The following is an 18951-nucleotide window of genomic DNA, read 5'->3' as shown; positions in this document are numbered from 1 at the left end:
TATCGTGTTAAAGCAAAATTAGGGTCAGCAAGTGATGTTACACCCTCAAGTTTTTCATTGACTCTACCTTCATGACGAGAAAGTAAACAAAAAGGTGAATGTGAGTTCTAAAAAGGTGAAGACAGGTTCGTGTGAGGCTGTTTTGTCAGCGTTGGTGCATGCACACCATCGCCACGCAGCTACGGAAACCGAAGGCACGCTTTTTTTCTTTTTAATTTTTAATTAGCCTTCGATCTCTGAGTGGCGCTAAGTTTATCCTGTCTGCTTCAGAACGTGCGTGATGGTGCAGGTTTAATGAACGGAGGAAAGGAGGAGTACCGAAAGTGCAGGACGGAGTTAAAAAGAAGTGAGTGGAAGAGCTTTGGAAAGACACTGGAAAAACATAAAGTGCTTTAAGTGTTGTTCACAGCAAATAATGTACAGAGTTATACATGTATGACCTTTATATACGTGTTTACTGTTTGTCACTTATTCACTCATAAGAATGATGGAAGATTCCTATAACCATACACACAATCTCAACACTGTCTAACTGTATGTGTGTGTTTATGTGTATATACATATATATTTAAAAATCAAATGGTGAAACACTAGTTTGTAGCTGAAGATCCACTAAAGATCAGTGCTTCTTTCCAGTACACACCATCATATCAATACTTACCAGTACTGTAAGGTATTAATCATTCACTTCTACACCCTGGGTCGGTGCAGTGTAATAACTGGGATTTCAGGAGATGCAGACTCCTTAAACATGTCACCGCTAATGCACTGTTTTCTCATGTGGGAGAACAAAACTGCTACGGCTGTAAATATTAATTTGTGATCACTGCAGCAGCAACGATTTGATCCAAAGCTTAAAAGAGAAATCTTGATTTCTGTGTGTTGTCTGTCCAAATGTGTATGGAGATCAGTGCATGTACTCAGAGCCACTGATGGTGATGTACGATGTACGTACGCAGGCCTTCTCTCTTTTTTTGTTTTTTTTCTTTGTTTTTATTTTGTTGCTGATGATTTCATGCATCTTATTATGACGGGGCCAACCTAATGTGTATTTTAATCAAAGGTTCAATAAATGCAAATTCCACTTTTCAAACCAAATCTGCCTCCTGTGTGATTTCCAAACTTCTACAAAGGCGAATGTGCGCGCTGAATTGTTTTAACCATTTCAAAGTACTTGTGTGTTTAAGTTTTGACAGCCAGGGTGTGGGGTGTTAACCGTACGCTGTGCTTTTTGCAGCCTTCACAGAGGTGAGTGCTTCTCTTGTTACTTCCTGTCTCTCAGACAGCCGAGCCCCACAAAAAGGAAATCAGACCAACCAGCAGCTCACGATGAGCCTCGGCAGCACCATGATAGATTGATCAGCTGTTGCGCTGTTGAGACGCAGTCCTTCGATCGTCGAAGACAAAGACCAGACCAAGATTAGACTGTAAGGTTGGTGCTTTTTAGTTTGTTCTTGATCTGATTAAAAAGTAACTCTTTGTTTATCCTGATCAAAGTATTGTGTAGTAAGTTATGTCCTATTATATCAAAGCTTTTACAACAGAGGTCTTTTTAGTCGAAGAGAGCATTCGCTGCTTGAAATATCCTTCTATTTCGGGCGATGGTGATGGTTCAGTTTTAGACACCTGAACGTTAAACAGGAACTATTTCAAACAAGAGCTATAAGGTTAAGATGGAGTAGATTTACAGGGGCCTGCGTAGTGCTTTGTTTTGGAGTTTCACGTTGAACCTCTTCAGCTTTCTCTCAGGTTTGTTTTTTTTTTAACACACCTTCAACCCCACATTAACTCGATCCACTTTTCCTCCTGCAGGCTCTCTCTCCATGTCTACACTGACTCCCTCGAGTCCCAGTAGTCTCACAGCACCGGTTCTGGTCCAGTTCCAGCTGGGTCTGTTCAGGGAGGTGGTTCGAGTCCCTGCGGGCAACCTGAGCTACCGTCATGCCCGGAGGTTGGCTGCTGAGGTCATAGAGCGCAAGGTAACTGCACGGGGTGGCGTCGTTTCCCAGCTCGAAAGCACTAAGACACGAGGAGGTGTGGCGGTATTATACATCAGATGACGAAGAGTTCATCATTGGTCATGAGCGTTAAAGAGGCCATGCACCAGTTTTAAAATAGATGTTTATCTATGTTTTATTCTTACAGACACACACTCACAGTAGTGTTGTCAGATGAGCCGATATCAAAAAGAGGGGTCTTCTCAACCACACAACTGTAACAGCGAGCAAACATGTGCCACCTCCCAGAAATTCAAACGTGTTTATGAGGGGCAGCCAATGAGAAGACAGTTTGCTTAAGCAGAAAGTCGGGAGAGGAGATAAGGATGAAGTGAGGGCCATTATATGCAAAGCTACTGTAACACAGTCCAACAATAATAAATATATGGAGCTGGACAATAATAACTTCATAGAGTTGTACAAAAACAAAAAGCGAAAGTGTGCATAACAACCTGCAGATGTGCGAATCTGAAAGGCGTCATTATTTAGGAGGCACGAGAGATGCTCATGAGATGCTCATGAAAGATCCTTTTGAAATGCATTGTGGGTATTCTGTTGCGGCATTTTTTGGTAGTTGGACCAATCCTAGAGAAGTGTTATCATCGTCTTCAGCTGCAGTTGGGGTTTAAAGCACTTTAAAGAGAGCAGCTTTTTCTAAGTCGACCTCATTTTTAGCTGGTAGCCGTGCAGATTACGTCTAGATTTGTTCTGGTTTTTTTTCTTTCTTTTTTTTCTTTTGTTTTGGAGTTTTTGTTTTTTTAAGTGCCATTCGATACTGGCCAAAACTGACTGACATGTGGTTTACTCAGATGCCACAGCTGTAGGAACAAACTGCGTGCAAAGAGTCAGAAGCGAGAAGGTGATGAAAAAAGATATTAATTAAAATGAAATGCTGAGCTGTCACAACGCGTCCTGACCCATAACACAGTCCCACTTGGAAAATATTATGATGATGTTTCAAATCAGGCCTCTCAGAACTGTCAGGAAGTGGACTATGAAAGGTCAACTTATTTATGAAGGAAGGTAATGTAGGTTTGTGCATGGAGTGTGGTTTTTGTTTGCAGAGTTTGGTGGTTTTGTGCTGTTGTGTTTGCAGCATGCTGTATGGTGGTGTAATTTCACCAACATTTTGTATTGTGAAGTGGGTGTCACCCAACCACCTTCAGATTTTTGAGGGTGTTTGTGAATACAATTTGTTCTGGAAAACTAAATGACAAGTTTTAAAAAAGTGAAGATATAAACTCGCCATTTAACAGATTTCCTCCACCCACCAGAGATGTATTTAGAATTAAAGGGCACTCTATACTTGTTTATATAGTAAAATCTATACCCAAGTGCCAGCGCACAGACGGTGGGGTAAAACTGTAGTTGAGGTTAAATAAGGAAAGTTGTGAATTGCAGGTGTTGCAGGGGCTTCATCTCACTGTCACTGGGCTGGTCTTTGCACTTCCTCGGTTACAGGGACTGTGGTCGACACGAGCGCAGAAAACTTTCCAACCACAGCTTCTCCCCTCTGACTGAGACATGCACAAACACGCACGCACGCAGCCCACCTTTACAGTTTTTGTCTTGAGTTTCCAGGCAGTAGGTCAGCTCATCGTGTGTGTGTGTGTCACTTGTGCACGTTTTGCATTCATTATAGTCAGTGTATCAATGATGGGTGAACAACCGCATCTCCAACATGGAAACCTAGCAGGTATTTGTTTTACCTTTAGGGTCACATAAAGCACAATTCCACTTATGCACTTTGTTTAATTTATATATATGATATTATATTGATATGATATTATATAGGTGTGTGTGTGCAGTACTCTTTTCTGTCCAAAAAATATCCAGCTTTTAATCCTAACTTGGATTTGGCTGGTTTGGTGATGCTGACTGACTCAAACTGCTCCTCAGCTGGTTGGCTGGTAGGCCGAGCTGTGTGGCAGCAGGAGTGTTTGCTGCACCTGGAGAGAACTGAGTGACGACAGGTTTAATACTAGAGCTGCTATAAGGGAAATGCAGGGTGGAAGTAATGGGCACATTATGTTTGTTCTATTGGTGTAAATGTTTGCCTTAATAACGCAATGCTTTGCATCACCTGAATGAGTACTGCTGTTAGGAATGGACATGGTCGGCACAAACGCTCAAGCAGGCTGTGGAGTTTGATGCTCAGCTGTTCCCCAACACCATCACTCCACCAGCAGCAGCCAGAACCATCGATGAATTCAGACCCTACCATCAAAAAGTTCCAATCGAGACTCGTCAGACCAGACAACATTTTTCTGATCTTCTGTTGTCCAGTTTTAGTGAGGCCTGTGCAAACTGTCACGTCGGTTTCCTGTTCTTAGCTAGGAGTGGCTTCCTGTGCGGTGTTCTTCTGCTGTAGCCCATCTGATTCAAGGTTTGATGTGTAGTGCTTTCCGAGACGCTCTTCTGCATACGTTGGTTGTAACGAGTGTTTATTGAGTTATTATTGCCTTCTTGTCAATATGAAACAGTTTGCCATTCTCCTCTGACCTCTGAGTTCAACAGTTCACCCAGAGTACTGGTTAGACATGGTTGTGTGGAAAAATCCCAGCTGATCAGCCGTTTCTGAAATACTCAGACTAACCTGTCTGAAACCAACAGCCATGCCACGTTAAAGTTACTTAAATCACGTTTTTTCCTCATTCTGTGGCTCAATTTTAACTTCACCCGGTCGTCTTGACCGCCACGTGCTGAACTTCACTGAGCTGCAGCATGATTGGCTGATTAGATAGAGCAGTTGAACATGTTTAAATAATGAATTGACCTGCAGTGTCACATCTTTGAATCTGCTGTTCTTATCATCCCTAAATGATGATTCAGATAGAAAAACAAAGCTTGAGATACTTCGCAGCCTTCCTATCTCTCTTCCTCAGTCGTACTTTGGCAACAGATGCACACAGATTATTTATTTCTATAACGCTGAACATTGTGGAGTCACTCTCTACCTGTGGTGCATCACTCAGGTTTCCCTTCAGAGCTGTCTTCAGTCTGCATGCTCATCTTAATGTGGTTTTGTTCTTTACCGCCGTGCAGACGTGAAAATGGAAAATCACGACTGACAGGCTGCAGGTGGCTTTCTTTGCTGTGTCCAGTTTCCCAAACCACACTTGTTCTGATTTCAAAAGTTTAAATTACTCCATTTGTGGAAAAATTGACTCTTTTTTCCCCCCATATTGCTTAATAACTTGTTCCATTTACTCAGAAGGCAAATCGTTGCATTACCGGAGCCCTTCTGGGGGTTTAAATTGATCTTGTTGCTTCAATAGTGACTCAACCTGAGACTGCGGTTTTTATTTGTTCGTGTGTTTAGGCTCCAGACTGCAGTGTGGTGGGTGTCGGGGAGAAGATTCTGCTGTTCAGACATCAACCCGCCTCCGAGCAGTTGCTGCAGCGGCTGACCGACTCCGACGAGCTGCAGGATGGCGACCTCATTGAGGTCATCGTTTCAGGTTAGTGTTTGAGGTTTACAGAAGCAGGTGGACAGTTGGTGAGATTTGGTGGTACGACGTGTACCTCATTTGTTTGGGTGACATATAGTTTATTCATGCATGTAAAATGCTGTTTCTGTCCAGGGGTTTGGAGAGAAGCTCTTGAATGGTAAATGGCCTGTATTTGTATAGCGCTTTACTAGTCCCTAAGGACCCCAAAGCGCTTTACACGTCCAGTCATGCACCCATACACACACATTCACACACTGGTGATAGCAAGCTACATTGTAGCCACAGCCACCCTGGGGCGCACTGACAGAGGCGAGGCTGCCGGACACTGGCGCCACCGGGCCAAGATGGTATTTTTTAAAAACATGTTCTAGCGTATTCGTATATACACCAGAGCTGATGTTTTAGACCTGCACAGATGTGAGCTTGTTAACTTCAGTCACAGCATTCTGATGCTTAAAGTGTGATCTGTTCATCTTTAGCAGGTTGCTTTGTACTAAGTAGGTTATTCCTTATTTTCTGTCGTCTATATACTATTACATTGGTGGATGTTCATTTTAAAAATGGACAAAGTTTTGGTTGTCGGTTGAGTGGTGATCATGCGCTGTAGGACTGAATGCTGTGGCCCAGGTTCAGCTGCAACCCAACTGTCTCCTCTTCTGATGAAGGCAAAATAAAAAAACATGACCAAAGTTTTAAATGAGCCCAACTCTCCTACTGTTCCAAACCTATTTTTATGGGGGGCAGTGGGTGGGCAGACGAAGTTAAAACTGTTTGTTTCAGACGAGTCGAGCGCCTGCACCAAGGACCAGTATAAGACAAATGAGGATTATTTTGAGCTGTGAATCATGCAAAGCTACTATAGCGGAGTCTTAGCAGTAAATGCATGGAGCGTGGATGTCTGTTGGTGTAACGAGTCCTCTCTGTGATTCAGGATCAGCCTCCGTGACGCAGATGACGATGCGTCCACACTCCTTGGCCGTGCAGTCGTACCGGACCCCCACTTTCTGTCACCACTGTGGAGAGATGCTGTGGGGCCTCGTTCGGCAGGGTTTAAAATGTGACGGTAAAGGCGCTTTCACACTTCATCATGTGGTGGTATCGTCTCTTCACTGATACTTGAGTGTTGTTAAAGTTTTTTAGTTTTTTTTTTTTACTTTTATCTCTTTACAGGTTGTGGATTAGACTTTCATAAACGTTGTGCTTTGCAGTTGCCCAGTAACTGTAACCGAGCACGCCGTCAGGTTAGCACCAGCTTTTCCCTGTTTCCACCCCGGCGACCTCGCACACACTCGTTGTCCAATCAGGCAGGCGGGAGTCTAGAAGAGGTGAGGAACTGCTGTAATTGTAATGCAGATAAGCGTGTTTGCAACCCTGGATTTGTTTGTTTCTCCAACACACCTGTAACCTTTACTGGTCTAATCGAATCACATATTCACACAATAGATTTTTTTCAGTCATTCTAAGTTGATGTCTTTCACTTTGCATCTTTCTCCAGATCAGCAAGTCCAAGCCCGCGTCCAGGCCTCCATCCTGGGCCGAGGCTCCGGTGTGGCTGGGAGTCGGGTACAGCGACTGGAGCAGGGCTCAGGTCCCTCACACCTTCCACATCCACAGCTACACCAAACCCACCGTCTGCCAGTACTGCCACCGGCTGCTCAAAGGCCTCTTCAGGCAGGGGCTGCAGTGCTCAGGTGAGAAGGAGTCCATGAAAAACTAAGCACATCCCATGTTTCAGTAACTTGTTCAACCTCCTTTAGCAGCAATAACTTGAATTATTCATGTCCTGTGTGACTTTATCAGTTTCTCACATTTTTATGGGAGAAATTGCGTCTGACTTTTTTTGCAGCGTTGTTTCAGTTCACTGAGGGGGGATTTGTTTATGCACAGATCTGTAGATTTGCTGCTGTGCTTGTGATCATTGTCCTGTTACATGATTCAACTTTGTCTAAGCTTTATCTGTCAGACAGACGGCATCATATTTGCCTCTAGAATACTTCGGTATATTCTGGTGTTAATGGTCAATTCAGTGACTGCGACGTGTTTGGTTTCCTCTGAACGTGGTTTTGTGCATCTCGTCAGTGCAAAGGACATTGTTCCAGAGGTCTGGTGATTTGTTCAGATGGAACTTTCCAAACATTATCTGTTCTCCATTGTTCTAATTAGAGAGAAGAGGCTTTGTCTCCAAACAAGCCATACTCCTTCAGTCTTTTTTTTTAATTGTACTGTCACTGGCCAGCTGTATCAGAAAGTAGATCGTGTGCATCTACTGCAGTGAGACTCTCTTGCTGTGACGCCATGACAGGATGTAAATATTAATGGTTTACACCTCAGCTGAGCTCTTATTTTAGCCAGCTGCACGTTTCGTTTGGTAGAAGGAAACTAACACAAGACAGCACAAGTGTTAAGAAAAGGTTGACGTCGCTGAAAAAACCCATAGCAAACCCAATCTACGTCAGGGTTGGTGAACTTAGTCCATTTAGTCAATGGGAAATGAGAATCCTCCTGTAAAATGTATTTCCCGCACAATTTGGCTCACAGGAAGTTCTCTACAAGTGCACAGAAAGTTTATTAGTCTCTACAAAGTTTAGTCCTGCATAATTTACACTTGTACAAGTGAGCTGCCACACAGCTGTCTCACCACAACCTGTTTAACAGCACAAGGCGTTTAACAAAAGCAAAATTCACTCTTGTATATAAATGTAATACCTGTTTCTATTATTACAGCTGTTTGACAGGTCTGAAAAACAGGTTTGTGTAATATCGCTTAAATTAGAAACATCCTGTCTCAGAGTGAGACTGAAAAACTAGTTCATACATTTATTACTTCCAGGCTTAAAACTTTTTGCTAAAGCATATAGTTAGAGCTGGATCAGGTGACCCTGAATCTTCCCTTAGTTATGCTGCAGCAGGTGTTAGCTGCTGGGGGAGTCCCATAATGCACTGAGTGTTTCTTCTTCACTCACTGTGTGTTTACACACCTCTCTGCATTTAATCATAAGTTATTATTAATCTCCGGCTCTCTTCCTCAGCGTCTTTGTCTGTCTTCCTTCCCTCACGCCCAGTTAGTTGCGGCACATGGCCGCCCCTCCCCGAGCCTGGTTCTGCTGGAGGTTTCTTCCTGTTAAACGGGAGTTTTTCCTTCCCACTGTCACCAAGTACTTACCTTGAGGAGGTTGTCTGATCGTTGGGGCTTTCTCTCTGTTATTGTGGGTCTTTACCTTACAATACAGAGCATCTTGAGTTGTTGTGATTTGGTGCTTATAAATAAAACTGAACTGAACGTGGCAACTCTGTAGTTTTGTAGGATGCTTAATTTAAGAGGAGAAAATCTTTGATCTTGCAGTTTGCCTGTACCATCCTACCAGGCTTCTGCTGTCAAACTGGCTGCACATGAGTGCAAAACTTTACAGCTGCGTCACCTCGAAGTCTGGCTCAAAGGAACATCCTGTGCTGTGGGTTATTTGTTCTTTTGTTAATTTTCAGTTTGCCTCTACATCTTAGCAGAGGTCCCAATTTGGCCCGCTGGCCTGGATCTCGACACATGTGGTCTAAAGCAGGGTTTTAATAGTTTTGCAATTTTCATTAGTTTTTATTTTTATTTAGTTTTGACTTCAGATTTTCAATTTTATATCAGTTTTAATTCGTTTTTACCAATTATTTGCTAGTTTAGTTTAGTTTTTATTTTTTTGAAAATCCTTAGTTTCAGTTTAGTTTTGATTAGTTTCAGTTATAGTTTTAGTTGTGTTTGCAATAATTAAGTGTAACAAAATCCCAGTTTCATCATATCAGTCATTCTGCTCATCCTTGGGTATGTTGCTATTCCAGCTACCATACCCTGCACCCTGGACAGGTCGCCTGTCTGTCGCAGGGTTAACACGCAGAGACAGACAACTCACATTCCCACCTATGGGTTCTTTAAATAAATAAATAAATAAAGGCAGATGAACAACCATTGATACCAGGCAATTATAAAATGTATATCTTGGCCCCAATGAGACTATTAACTCTCGCAGCACCGGATGTTCGTAATTTTGGTTCAAGTTAATTGATAAACTTTTTGAAGGCAATTGACTCACACAGTTGTGTAGATATCCCCGTCCTGTTGTCTCGGGATGCATCACGCTGCCTTGCCTGGGGTTAGCTTCTGTTTTCTGGGGATGAGGGTTGAGTGTGCTCCCTTACCTTCTCAAGGTAAGCTAGGTTAGCCTTCTTGTGTGAGCTTTTCAAGTGCACTTTAAGGTTTGTGGGATTTTTTTCCCTTTAGAAATGTCCCTCATAATTTGTCTCTTTCCACTACAAGACACTTGCTTTATCCAAAACACAGTCATATTCAAAGCAATCCCAAATTGGACTCTGGCGCTTTCTTCCGACTTTTCCTGACATGATTCTGCGCGTGGACGGAGTAGCAACACAGACGACTCAACTAACGTGCTGCCACCTGCTGGCATAATTAGACAGCAAGAAAAAAATCTGGAAACTAAACTTCATTTTCACCCTTGACTATTGTATGACACGCACACATCAATGAAAACTAAACACATTTTTGCTATAAATTCAGTTAATTTTAGTTAGTTTTGTGAACACTCATTACAGTTTTAGTTAGTTTTCCTTTTTTTGTTTTTATTTTTATTTCCGTTAACGAAAATGTTTTTTCACTTCTAGTTTTCGTTATTTCGTTAGTTTTCGTTAACGATAATAACCTTGGTCTAAAGGTATAGATAGCACAACAGGTCAGGAGGATGTGTACCTTTGAATCTTATTGTCACCCACTCCTGTGAAAGAGTGGGTGACAGGCCTCCTTCTTTACAAACCTGATAATGTTATGCGTTCAGATCTTGTGGCCATTTTTGGTGCTCTGTTCCTGCAAAGCTTTGACTTTGATTAGTAATGCTTGACTTGGAGGCTCACGAGCACACAGCAAACACTTGTTGTGTCAAGGAGCTTGTGTATCCCACGTACTTACGTAAGCAGGTTGAATCTAATTTTACCTAAATGCCTGGATGTGTTTCAGACGTCTCGAATCTCAGACGACATTCATTTTCATCACGAAAAAAAACTGACTGCAATATTCTGACTCATGAGTTTGTATCTTTCCAGACTCCAGCACTCTTCCTTTTTCTGTCAGCCTTTTTAAACCTCCCACGTCTCCTCCACGGTTTTTCCAGACTGCAGGTTTAACTGCCATCGGCGCTGTGAGCCTTTAGTCCCCAGAGACTGTCCCGGAGAGAGGAACGGCATGAACGGGGAAGGTGAGTGATGGTCCCTGGAGGTCTGAGGCCTGGTTTTCATTTCATATTCTGGGCTTGTGGCTGTGTTAGACCATGGCTCTTTGAAAAGGGCCCTGACTCTGATGCTGTCAGCATGAGTCGAAGCTGATTCACCCTGTTTCCCAGGAACATTTGATAGATTCAGGCCTCACTCTAAATTAGCATCCCAGAAACGTCACATTCCTCCGAGTAGCGGTGATGATTAGCTGCATGATGAGTCAGGAAAACTCGATCAGAGCCTGATGAGGAATGAGATGAAATGATTTCACCAGAGAATATGTAAAAAAGAACAAACAAAGACAGGTAACTGATGCATTTTGAGTCATTTATTGAGAAAAATCAGACATTTTCTTTTGTTCGGTTAATCTTGAACTTATTTGTTTGCTATTTTTACCTCATTATTTGTTGGTATTTTATGGCCCTAATTGTGTAAATAATATAAATAGAATTATATGTAGCTGTTCATTAGTTGCTGATGTCACATTTCCAGAGAGCCCAGCAGCTGATCACAGCTGCCAACCAAACTTGGAGGACAATGAGTCAGTGATCACCAGCACCACAGAGATCTGCGACGATGACATGTTCACCGATGATGACTCACAGGCAGAGACCGGGGAAGTCGAGCAGCTGCGAGAGCCGATGAGGTCAGAGGGGCACTAAGTTTTTCTGATGATCTAATCCCAGCTAAAAGCTGTCTGCTGGTGCAGACAGTGTCCGAACGATGTCAGGCGTCTGAATCACACGTCGCCCAAATTCACGTATTATAAAACAGACGTTTATCGTCCCTGTCGTTTATATCTGTTTTTTCTCGGCTTTGTTTGTGGCACACGCTGCCATCTAGAGGCGACTTCTGTTTAATTCACCATCTCCAAACGGACCTTTATTTAGTCCTCTCTCTCTTTTTCCGCCCACCAGTCCGTGTTTCAGCAGCAACATCCCCCTGATGAGGCTCGTCCAGTCGGTGCATCACACTAAGAGGAGAGGCGGAGGAGTCCTGAGAGAGGGGTGGCTGGTCCACCACACCAACACAGACACATTGGTGAGGAACACACTCTTTCAGATCTGGAAACGTTCAAAAAAGCAAAATGTTTTGCTCAGGTTATGATATTTGTGAAGCAGAATCACATTTTCATCGGCTTTTAACTCGGTCGTGTCTTTACTCAGAGGAAACGCCATTACTGGATCTTGGACTGGAAGAGCATGACTCTGTACCAGAATGAAAACACCACGAAGTTCTACAAGGTATGATAGTTGCATGATATAAGACCGAAACAGACAAAGCAGCATCCTGTGTGCTGCACGCTCACTCCCACTCGTATCAAAGGCCTCTGTCATTAACATGTATGCAGAAATGTTCCTGCGGTGTGCCAGTTTTGTTCCCCCCACTGTGTCACTGTGTAAACAGTGCAAACATCCACCAAGGCACTACTTTAAAGAGAACCGTATTGTATTTTGTGTATGTTCATTTTATCTCCTTTGTTTGTTTTAAACGTACTTTAAGAAGTTTGTAGTGCAGTGAAAATCAGATAGTGATAGCATGACAGATGTTACTTTGATTATACAAACATTATGTTGGAGCAGGTCATGGATAATAGCTTTAAACCTCCTCTGCAGGAGATCTCTCTGTCCGAGGTGCTTGGGGTCCGAGGCCCCACCCAGCTCTCCGTGCCATCATCAGACGGCAGCGCTCACTCGTTCGAGCTGGTGACGGTGTCGCTGGTGTACTGCGTGATAGCCGGTGAGGAGGGGGCAGCCTGGGAGAGCGCCATCCGGCAGGCTATGATGCCGGTGGAGAGCAGCAGAGGACACAAAGATGAGATCCAGGGTGAGTCAGAAAACATCAGATATTAATATCAGATCTTACTCTGAATATGGTAACAGTGATGGATATGGACCTGCGACATTCAGTTAACAAGACTTCCTGTCTCTGATTACAGATCAATACCGATACAGACGCAGTGCGGTAAGATTTGAAGTTTATCGTGCACACGTTAGAGGAGAGTGTTACAGAGTGTTGAAGTGTGTTTGTGTGTGTTTCAGGACATCAGCTCGGTGTATCAGATCTGTACAGACGAGGTGCTGGGGTCGGGACAGTTTGGCGTGGTGTACGGAGGTCAGCTGATTCTCATTATGTTGTTATGTCCAGAGAACTGAACACTTTGGAGTACAAGAAAATCCTGTTTTCTATGACTGTGACTGTCTTTATGCAGTGATCTGAAAATACATAGTACAGAAGAAACAGTCTCAAAAGTCTAAAAAGACACCAAAGAAATCAGAGACTTCAGAGGCTGAAATGTTGCTCAAAACAAACGTTTTCATCAAATGTCTTTCTGTTTTTGCTAAACTACAAATGCTCCTTTGCATCATTATCACGTCTCTTTTCTTTTTCTTCTTCAGGAACTCACAGGAAGTCAGGTCGAACAGTTGCCATCAAGGTCATCGACAAGACGCGTTTCCCCACCAAACAGGAGACGCAGCTGAGAAACGAAGTGGCCATCTTGCAGGTTTTAATGCGGTTTTTAAACACTTTACAAGAAATAACACAAAAAATGTAACAAGTTACTGAAAACACGTGAGGAACAAACCAGGAACAACCTGATGGTTAACCTTTAAAACGATGATCTGTGACATAATTGTCAGAAAATTCACATTTTTTTCAAACTTTTTGCCAATTTATTTAGAATGAATTAAATATTAATTTGCATATATGAGTTTTAATTGGTATCATATAGGCCACATTTGGCATTTTATTTTATTTTTTCAAAATGTATTGCTTAAAAATGTGTTGTGCTCTTTATTTTGGTTTTTGAGGGGAAAATAAAATCACACTGATGATGTAAATGCCTCAAAACCTCATGCATCAAAAACGATATATTAGGCATTAAGGGGTTAAAGAGCCATTCATCATTGCTTTGTTAATAACTCCTGATCCATTACATCACTGTAGAAGAACTAGCTTGGATATATTAGTGACAGTTACTTAATCTTTTTTAAATCCTGATGTATTAACTACGGAAGAGGATTAGGACCACTGGGAAAAAAATCTGAGAAAAAAGTCAGAATTCTGGCTTTTTTCTCAGAATTCTGACTTTTTTCTAAGAATTCAGGAAAAGAAGAAAAAAAAAACATGCCCACTTTTTTTTTCCAGTGGCCCTAATCCTCTTCCGTAATTAACTAAACCGTATTCAACATTAGTTAATTTTGTGTTGGTGTTCTCAGTATTTACACAGGAGTCCCTTCTTACTTCATTAGTGTGTCCTTATCTAGTGTTTCTGAAACTGCTGATCTGCTGGGATTTCCCCACACAACCATCACTAGTTTACAGGGAATGGCCTGAAAATGAGACAAATATCCAGAGTCTTCTGGTGAAAACAGGCTCCTGATGCCAGAGGAGAGTGGGCAGACTGCTTTGAGCTGAAAGGAAAGCAACAGTAACTCAAAGAGCCACTCGCCAGGTGCACTCCTGTCAGCTAAGAACAGGCCTGAGGCTAAATCTGCAGTAACTGTGTGATGCTGTCATGACAGTGTGGACCAAAATCTTGCTGTGAAGGAAAAAGGAGGTCCAACCTGCCTAATAAAGTGTCTGGTGAATGTTTATTGATTAACAGATAGTTGTGGATATGATTAGTAAATAATCATCAGTTATTAGTGAGTTCAGTACAAATAACTGTCACATTGTTCCCGATTCCTTCCTCACTTCTTCCTCATTAACTCAACACATTTGATTGAAGTGTTGCAGATTTTCGGTTGATTTTTAGTGTTATAGTCACGATTAGGTGATTTATGTGCCGTCTGACGTGCGTGTTTTCCAGAATCTGTCGCACCCCGGCGTGGTTCTGTTGGAGGGCATGTTCGAAACTGTCGAGCACGTGTTTGTTGTGATGGAGAAGCTGCACGGAGACATGCTGGAGATGATTCTGTCCAGTGAGAAAGGTCGACTCCCTGAACGCATCACTCGCTTCCTCGTCATGCAGGTACGAGATCCCGATGTGGGAAACACTCCAGGGGTGTCTAGATTATGTTTTTTTTTCTTCTTGTTTTAACAAAGATGCAGGGACCTTTAATGTTTCAATTTATCCCAAAATTAAATGTGAAATTCTCAAACGTGTGCTTCAGATTCTGGAGGCTCTGCGGTACCTGCACTTGAAGCACATCGCTCACTGTGACCTGAAACCTGAGAACGTACTGCTGGCCACTGCAGACCCCTTACCTCAGGTGGGATTTTGCACTTTAGTTCCCGATACAGCAACAGCACACGGCATCTTATTTAATCAGCTCTGCGCCGCAGGTGAAGCTGTGCGACTTCGGCTTCGCCCGGATCATAGGGGAGAAGTCTTTCCGGCGCTCCGTCGTGGGGACTCCGGCCTACCTGGCACCTGAGGTGATCAGCAGCAACGGCTACAACCGCTCTCTGGACATGTGGTCTGTCGGCGTCATCATGTACGTCAGCCTGAGCGGCACGTTTCCCTTTAATGAAGATGAGGACATCCGGCAGCAGATCACCAACGCCACCTTCATGTACCCGCGCCAAACCTGGGCCCCCATCTCACTGGAGGGTATGAACGGTGTTTTTCTTTAGTTTTAAAACTTCTTTGTGAGCTGGATTTACAGTTTCTCAACATAGTGATGATGAGAGTTTATTATGCTTTCCCTGTTAAAGGTTTCACACACTACAAACTCCAGGTCGGAAAGTTGCCATGTCAGCCCACAGTTTTGCGTCTTTTTTAACATACATACATACATTTTCTTTAGTTTGATCATGTCTGCCCACACATGCCCACACATACAGTTTATAGTGTCATGCTAGTGTCCTGTTATTCTCCTGTTTCTCCACTGGGTGGCTCCAGTAAGCAAATCCTCCTCTAGAAAATCCTTCGTCTCATTTCCTCCCCAGCTGTGAGCCTCATCAATAACCTGCTGCAGGTGTCGGTGAGACGGCGGTTCACCGTGGGCAAAGCGCTGGGACACAACTGGCTGCAGGTCGGACACTTTACAAACGCTATCATTGAGAATCGTTTAATTTTGTAGTGTGAAACAACAGAATTAAATCGATCTAGTGTTACTGCGTTCATAGGTGTTGACCAGGATGCTCAGATGTACCTGATCAGGTTTCTAATAGTCTTGATGTATAGATGTGTATGAGTCATGCATGCTCTCCTCTCGCTACTGCAGAACTTCCAGCTGTGGTGCGACCTCCGGGAGTTTGAGCTCAGGATGGGCTGCAGGTACCTGACGCATCGAGGCGACGAGGACCGATGGCGCTTCTACGCTGCAGAGATGGGGCTGGACTTCCCCTCCCGCCTCTGCTGTGACCCCAACAAAGAATTGGACATGTGACCTCGAGCACAGAGGTTAAGGGTCGGACACTTTATCAGACTGTGCAGCTACGTTTCAAAAAAAACATTCAGCAGTGAGGCCGGGGATCAAACGGGAGAAAAGTAATAAAGACACAAACACGTGTGGTTTTAATAATATAATTTTCCTTTTTTATTTTCAAGTTGAGGTTTTTAACATATGACTGAAAGAGTGGCATCAGTGATGAGACAGCATGAGTTAGGGATGAGGGGGAGGAGGAGGAAAATGGAGCACAGATGAGTTAAGATATCGAGATCATGCACAGGGAGGAGCCTAACACAGCGATCATCGTGGCTGACCTCTTCTCTTCAAATGCTACCCTAAACCCTGTGTTGTGAGTACGCCTGCTATGGTTCCACGTACAGTTTTGATTCTTCCCGTTTCATCCACAACTTTCCTGATGCCCTGTCTGACACCTCTCTCTGTCTTTGCCCCCCCTTCTCCTCATAATTTTACAATTAGCCCAAAAAAAGGCTAAAAAAAACGAGTTTAATAAGAGAGGTGTGTGGGAGAGGTCGCTCTCTCTGGCCATAACAGCTCATCTTTCTGTATCCGTTCCCGAGTCACCGCCCAGCCACGGCGCTCTCCTCCCGTTCCCCCCACCTGTGTCTTTTAATACTCGGCGCTCCCATTCGTCCTCCGTGTGTTCCTGAGTTTCTTAAGGCTTTAAGATCTCCAGGTTAAATCGCATCTTTGCTAACATTCAGGTTTCACAGTGCTGTGGTGAGAGTTTTCAGTAGCACCCGACAGGCCTCGCTCCTCTGCTGACTGAACTTGTGAACGGGCTCCTGCGGGGGTTCGTGTGAGGGCGAGTCGGTGACTCAAAAGGCCGTTTTTTTTTTCTAAACTTCAACATAGCATGCATCTGCACAAATACACAACCAACCAAGCCAACTCGTTTTCTTCTTTGATCACCCTTCTACAAAAAAAAAAAAAAAAAAAAGGAGGAGAGGGGAAGAGCACACGGCTTTGCTCAAAAATAATCTAACTTTCGTTCTCTCTCGTTGCCTCCTCCTCTTTAAAGCCTTGTGAAGGCAGGTATGTCATTATGTATGCTGCTTACATAAGTTCAGTGCAATAACTGGTACACCTGTTTTTTCTTCTTCTTTTAAACGAGAGAGGAGCTGAGCAGCCTGAACAGAGTTTGTGAGGTCTGAGCAAAGTCTTCTGCTCTTCCCCTCTCTGAGCAGTGTTCCTGTGTTTTAAAAAGAGGGATGGGAGGATGGGAGTAAAGTTAAGATTTGAGAAGGTGGTGGGAGAAAAAAAAAAAAGAATAACGTGTTTTAAAGGGACAGTGGAAGGGTTTAAAATCGCTCTCTCCATACAGGAGAAATAAGAGAAGCTGGGAAGAAGGGGTGAGGAGGAGGAGGACGTGAAGAGAAGCAGCTGCGCTTATAAGTCGCTCTCTCCGTAGAGGGCACTGGAGAAGGAGATGTAGTCCAGGGCGCCGGCGGGACAGTCCGGTCCGACGTACCTGGTCATGCGGGTGATGCAGTACTCTGCCTGCTCGGGAGGCAGCTCCCTGCGCAGTTCTTCCACCGTGATGTAATTCTGCGGGAGAGAGAGAGGGGGCGAGGTGTGATTCACGAGGAGCTATTGTCTCCTGTTACAAATGTAGTGGTGCATCTGTGAGGATCGGAGAACGATGACTCAAGGTTCAGGCAAACAGTCCTGCAGTTCGAATTTGGAAAGATGAAAACCTGAATTTACATTACGGACTTACTGTTGAAATAAAGCTGTACAAGATAAATCGCGATGTTTGTCCCAGATTTAAGGGGAAATTTTGCTCTTTGTTTCGATCGGGACATTCAGAGAATCCGGGTTACGTAAGTAATCAAAGAAAAAGCTTGGAGTGAGATAAAGAGTGCTTCTGTATAATTTCTTCCTTGCATACCTGAGCGAGTTGCCTCAGTTTGGATTGAGTTATTTTGGGATATAAGCATTTAGGTGCCACAGCATCACCTTCCCTTGTCAGAGGTGTTTTCTATGAATGTGAACATTTCAAAAAGTCTCATTAACCTACATACAAAGTATCAACACATCAGTGCTGATACAATCATACCAATGACCAAAAACCTGATTGGTCAGATTTTTTGTTTTTGTTTAATTTATTGAACTGGTTATAATTAAGCCAAGTTATACTATTTATTTAGCCTGTTGGGTTAGAAACCATATTCATTAATAAGAAATGTACTGGCTCATAGTTTTTTCTTTCAGCTTTCGAAAGCTGGTTTCTGGTTTATTGCTTAAATTTTCACTTCACAAAGCCGACTCCAGCCTGGGTCATTTACAGCCTATCCAGCAACTTGACTTTCTTATAACAAAACCACAGCGCTCCTGGCTCACAGCTAATACATTACTCTCACTGTAAATAGATACTATATCAGTGGTGACAAGGTGTTTGATACCAGAACCTTTATGTTATCTGTTTGTGGTCTGAGTTCCCCAAACTCAGTGATTTCTAAAGTGTGGGCTACGAATGAAAGTATGTACAGTTACATATTTATATGAATGTATTTATTTATATAAAAGGTGAATGCAAACTGGTAACAGGAGGAGTTGACTGTGATGTTACTCATTACTCTGAGTGTCCCAGTGGTGGGTGGGTCATACTTAGGACTTAACTCTGCATATGACTGTGTAGCATTAGAGATTTATAGCCAACAGTCTGGTTTTTTTATGTTTGTTTTTTTTTTTTAAATAAAAATTTCAAGGATAAACTTCACTGTCTCTTGTATTGATTTCAGATCCATTGAATTTTCTGTTTTTTGAAGGAGTGCAGTAGCACTCTTGACTTTGGCAATGGCTGCCCTAACCGGTCACATGTTTGGATGCAGGCTAACCATTGGAATTTGAAAGGAAATTATGGATTTCTGAAAT

The 18951-nt window shown here is 43.1% G+C and overlaps 2 protein-coding genes across 3 annotated transcripts in view; one reads left to right on the top strand and one right to left on the bottom strand.

Moving 5' to 3' along the window:
- The first annotated feature begins 1214 nt into the window (after nucleotides 1-1214).
- Nucleotides 1215-17381, top strand: prkd4 (protein kinase D4). Of its 2 annotated transcripts, XM_085154838.1 has the most exons (19): nucleotides 1215-1432; nucleotides 1813-1979; nucleotides 5320-5458; nucleotides 6381-6512; nucleotides 6620-6774; nucleotides 6945-7140; nucleotides 10615-10698; nucleotides 11207-11360; nucleotides 11632-11755; nucleotides 11881-11958; nucleotides 12331-12541; nucleotides 12654-12679; nucleotides 12757-12829; nucleotides 13114-13220; nucleotides 14529-14690; nucleotides 14833-14931; nucleotides 15005-15272; nucleotides 15611-15696; nucleotides 15889-17381. In XM_085154838.1, exons 2-19 carry the CDS (start codon nucleotides 1824-1826, stop codon nucleotides 16051-16053), a joined length of 2415 nt encoding a protein of 804 aa, XP_085010964.1. In that variant the 5' UTR covers nucleotides 1215-1432; nucleotides 1813-1823; the 3' UTR covers nucleotides 16054-17381. The 2 variants fall into 2 exon arrangements, with proteins under 2 accessions (XP_085010964.1, XP_085010963.1); XM_085154837.1 differs by having other exon boundaries at nucleotides 1215-1979.
- The window catches only part of actn3b (actinin alpha 3b), a 37207-nt gene continuing 34435 nt past the window's right edge, over nucleotides 16180-18951 (bottom strand). The window contains exon 21 of the mRNA XM_085154835.1: nucleotides 16180-17622. Coding sequence (XP_085010961.1) covers nucleotides 17464-17622 — 159 coding nt within the window. The 3' untranslated portion in view covers nucleotides 16180-17463. The remainder of the gene's footprint in view (nucleotides 17623-18951) is intronic.

The sequence above is a fragment of the Neolamprologus multifasciatus genome, chromosome 3 (genome assembly GCF_963576455.1).
Source record: "Neolamprologus multifasciatus chromosome 3, fNeoMul1.2, whole genome shotgun sequence".
Classification (NCBI taxonomy): domain Eukaryota; kingdom Metazoa; phylum Chordata; class Actinopteri; order Cichliformes; family Cichlidae; genus Neolamprologus; species Neolamprologus multifasciatus.
Note: the sequence above shows the minus strand (reverse complement) of the source record. Positions and strands in the feature narration are given on the sequence as shown.

Coding starts and splice junctions, on each gene's coding strand:
- prkd4 (XM_085154838.1), top strand. CDS start 1,824: ATGTCTACACTGACTCCCTCGAGTCCCAGTAGTCTCACAGCACCGGTT. Junction 6,775..6,944: donor CAGGCGGGAGTCTAGAAGAG/GTGAGGAACTGC, acceptor ATCTTTCTCCAG/ATCAGCAAGTCCAAGCCCGC. Junction 7,141..10,614: donor GCAGGGGCTGCAGTGCTCAG/GTGAGAAGGAGT, acceptor CGGTTTTTCCAG/ACTGCAGGTTTAACTGCCAT.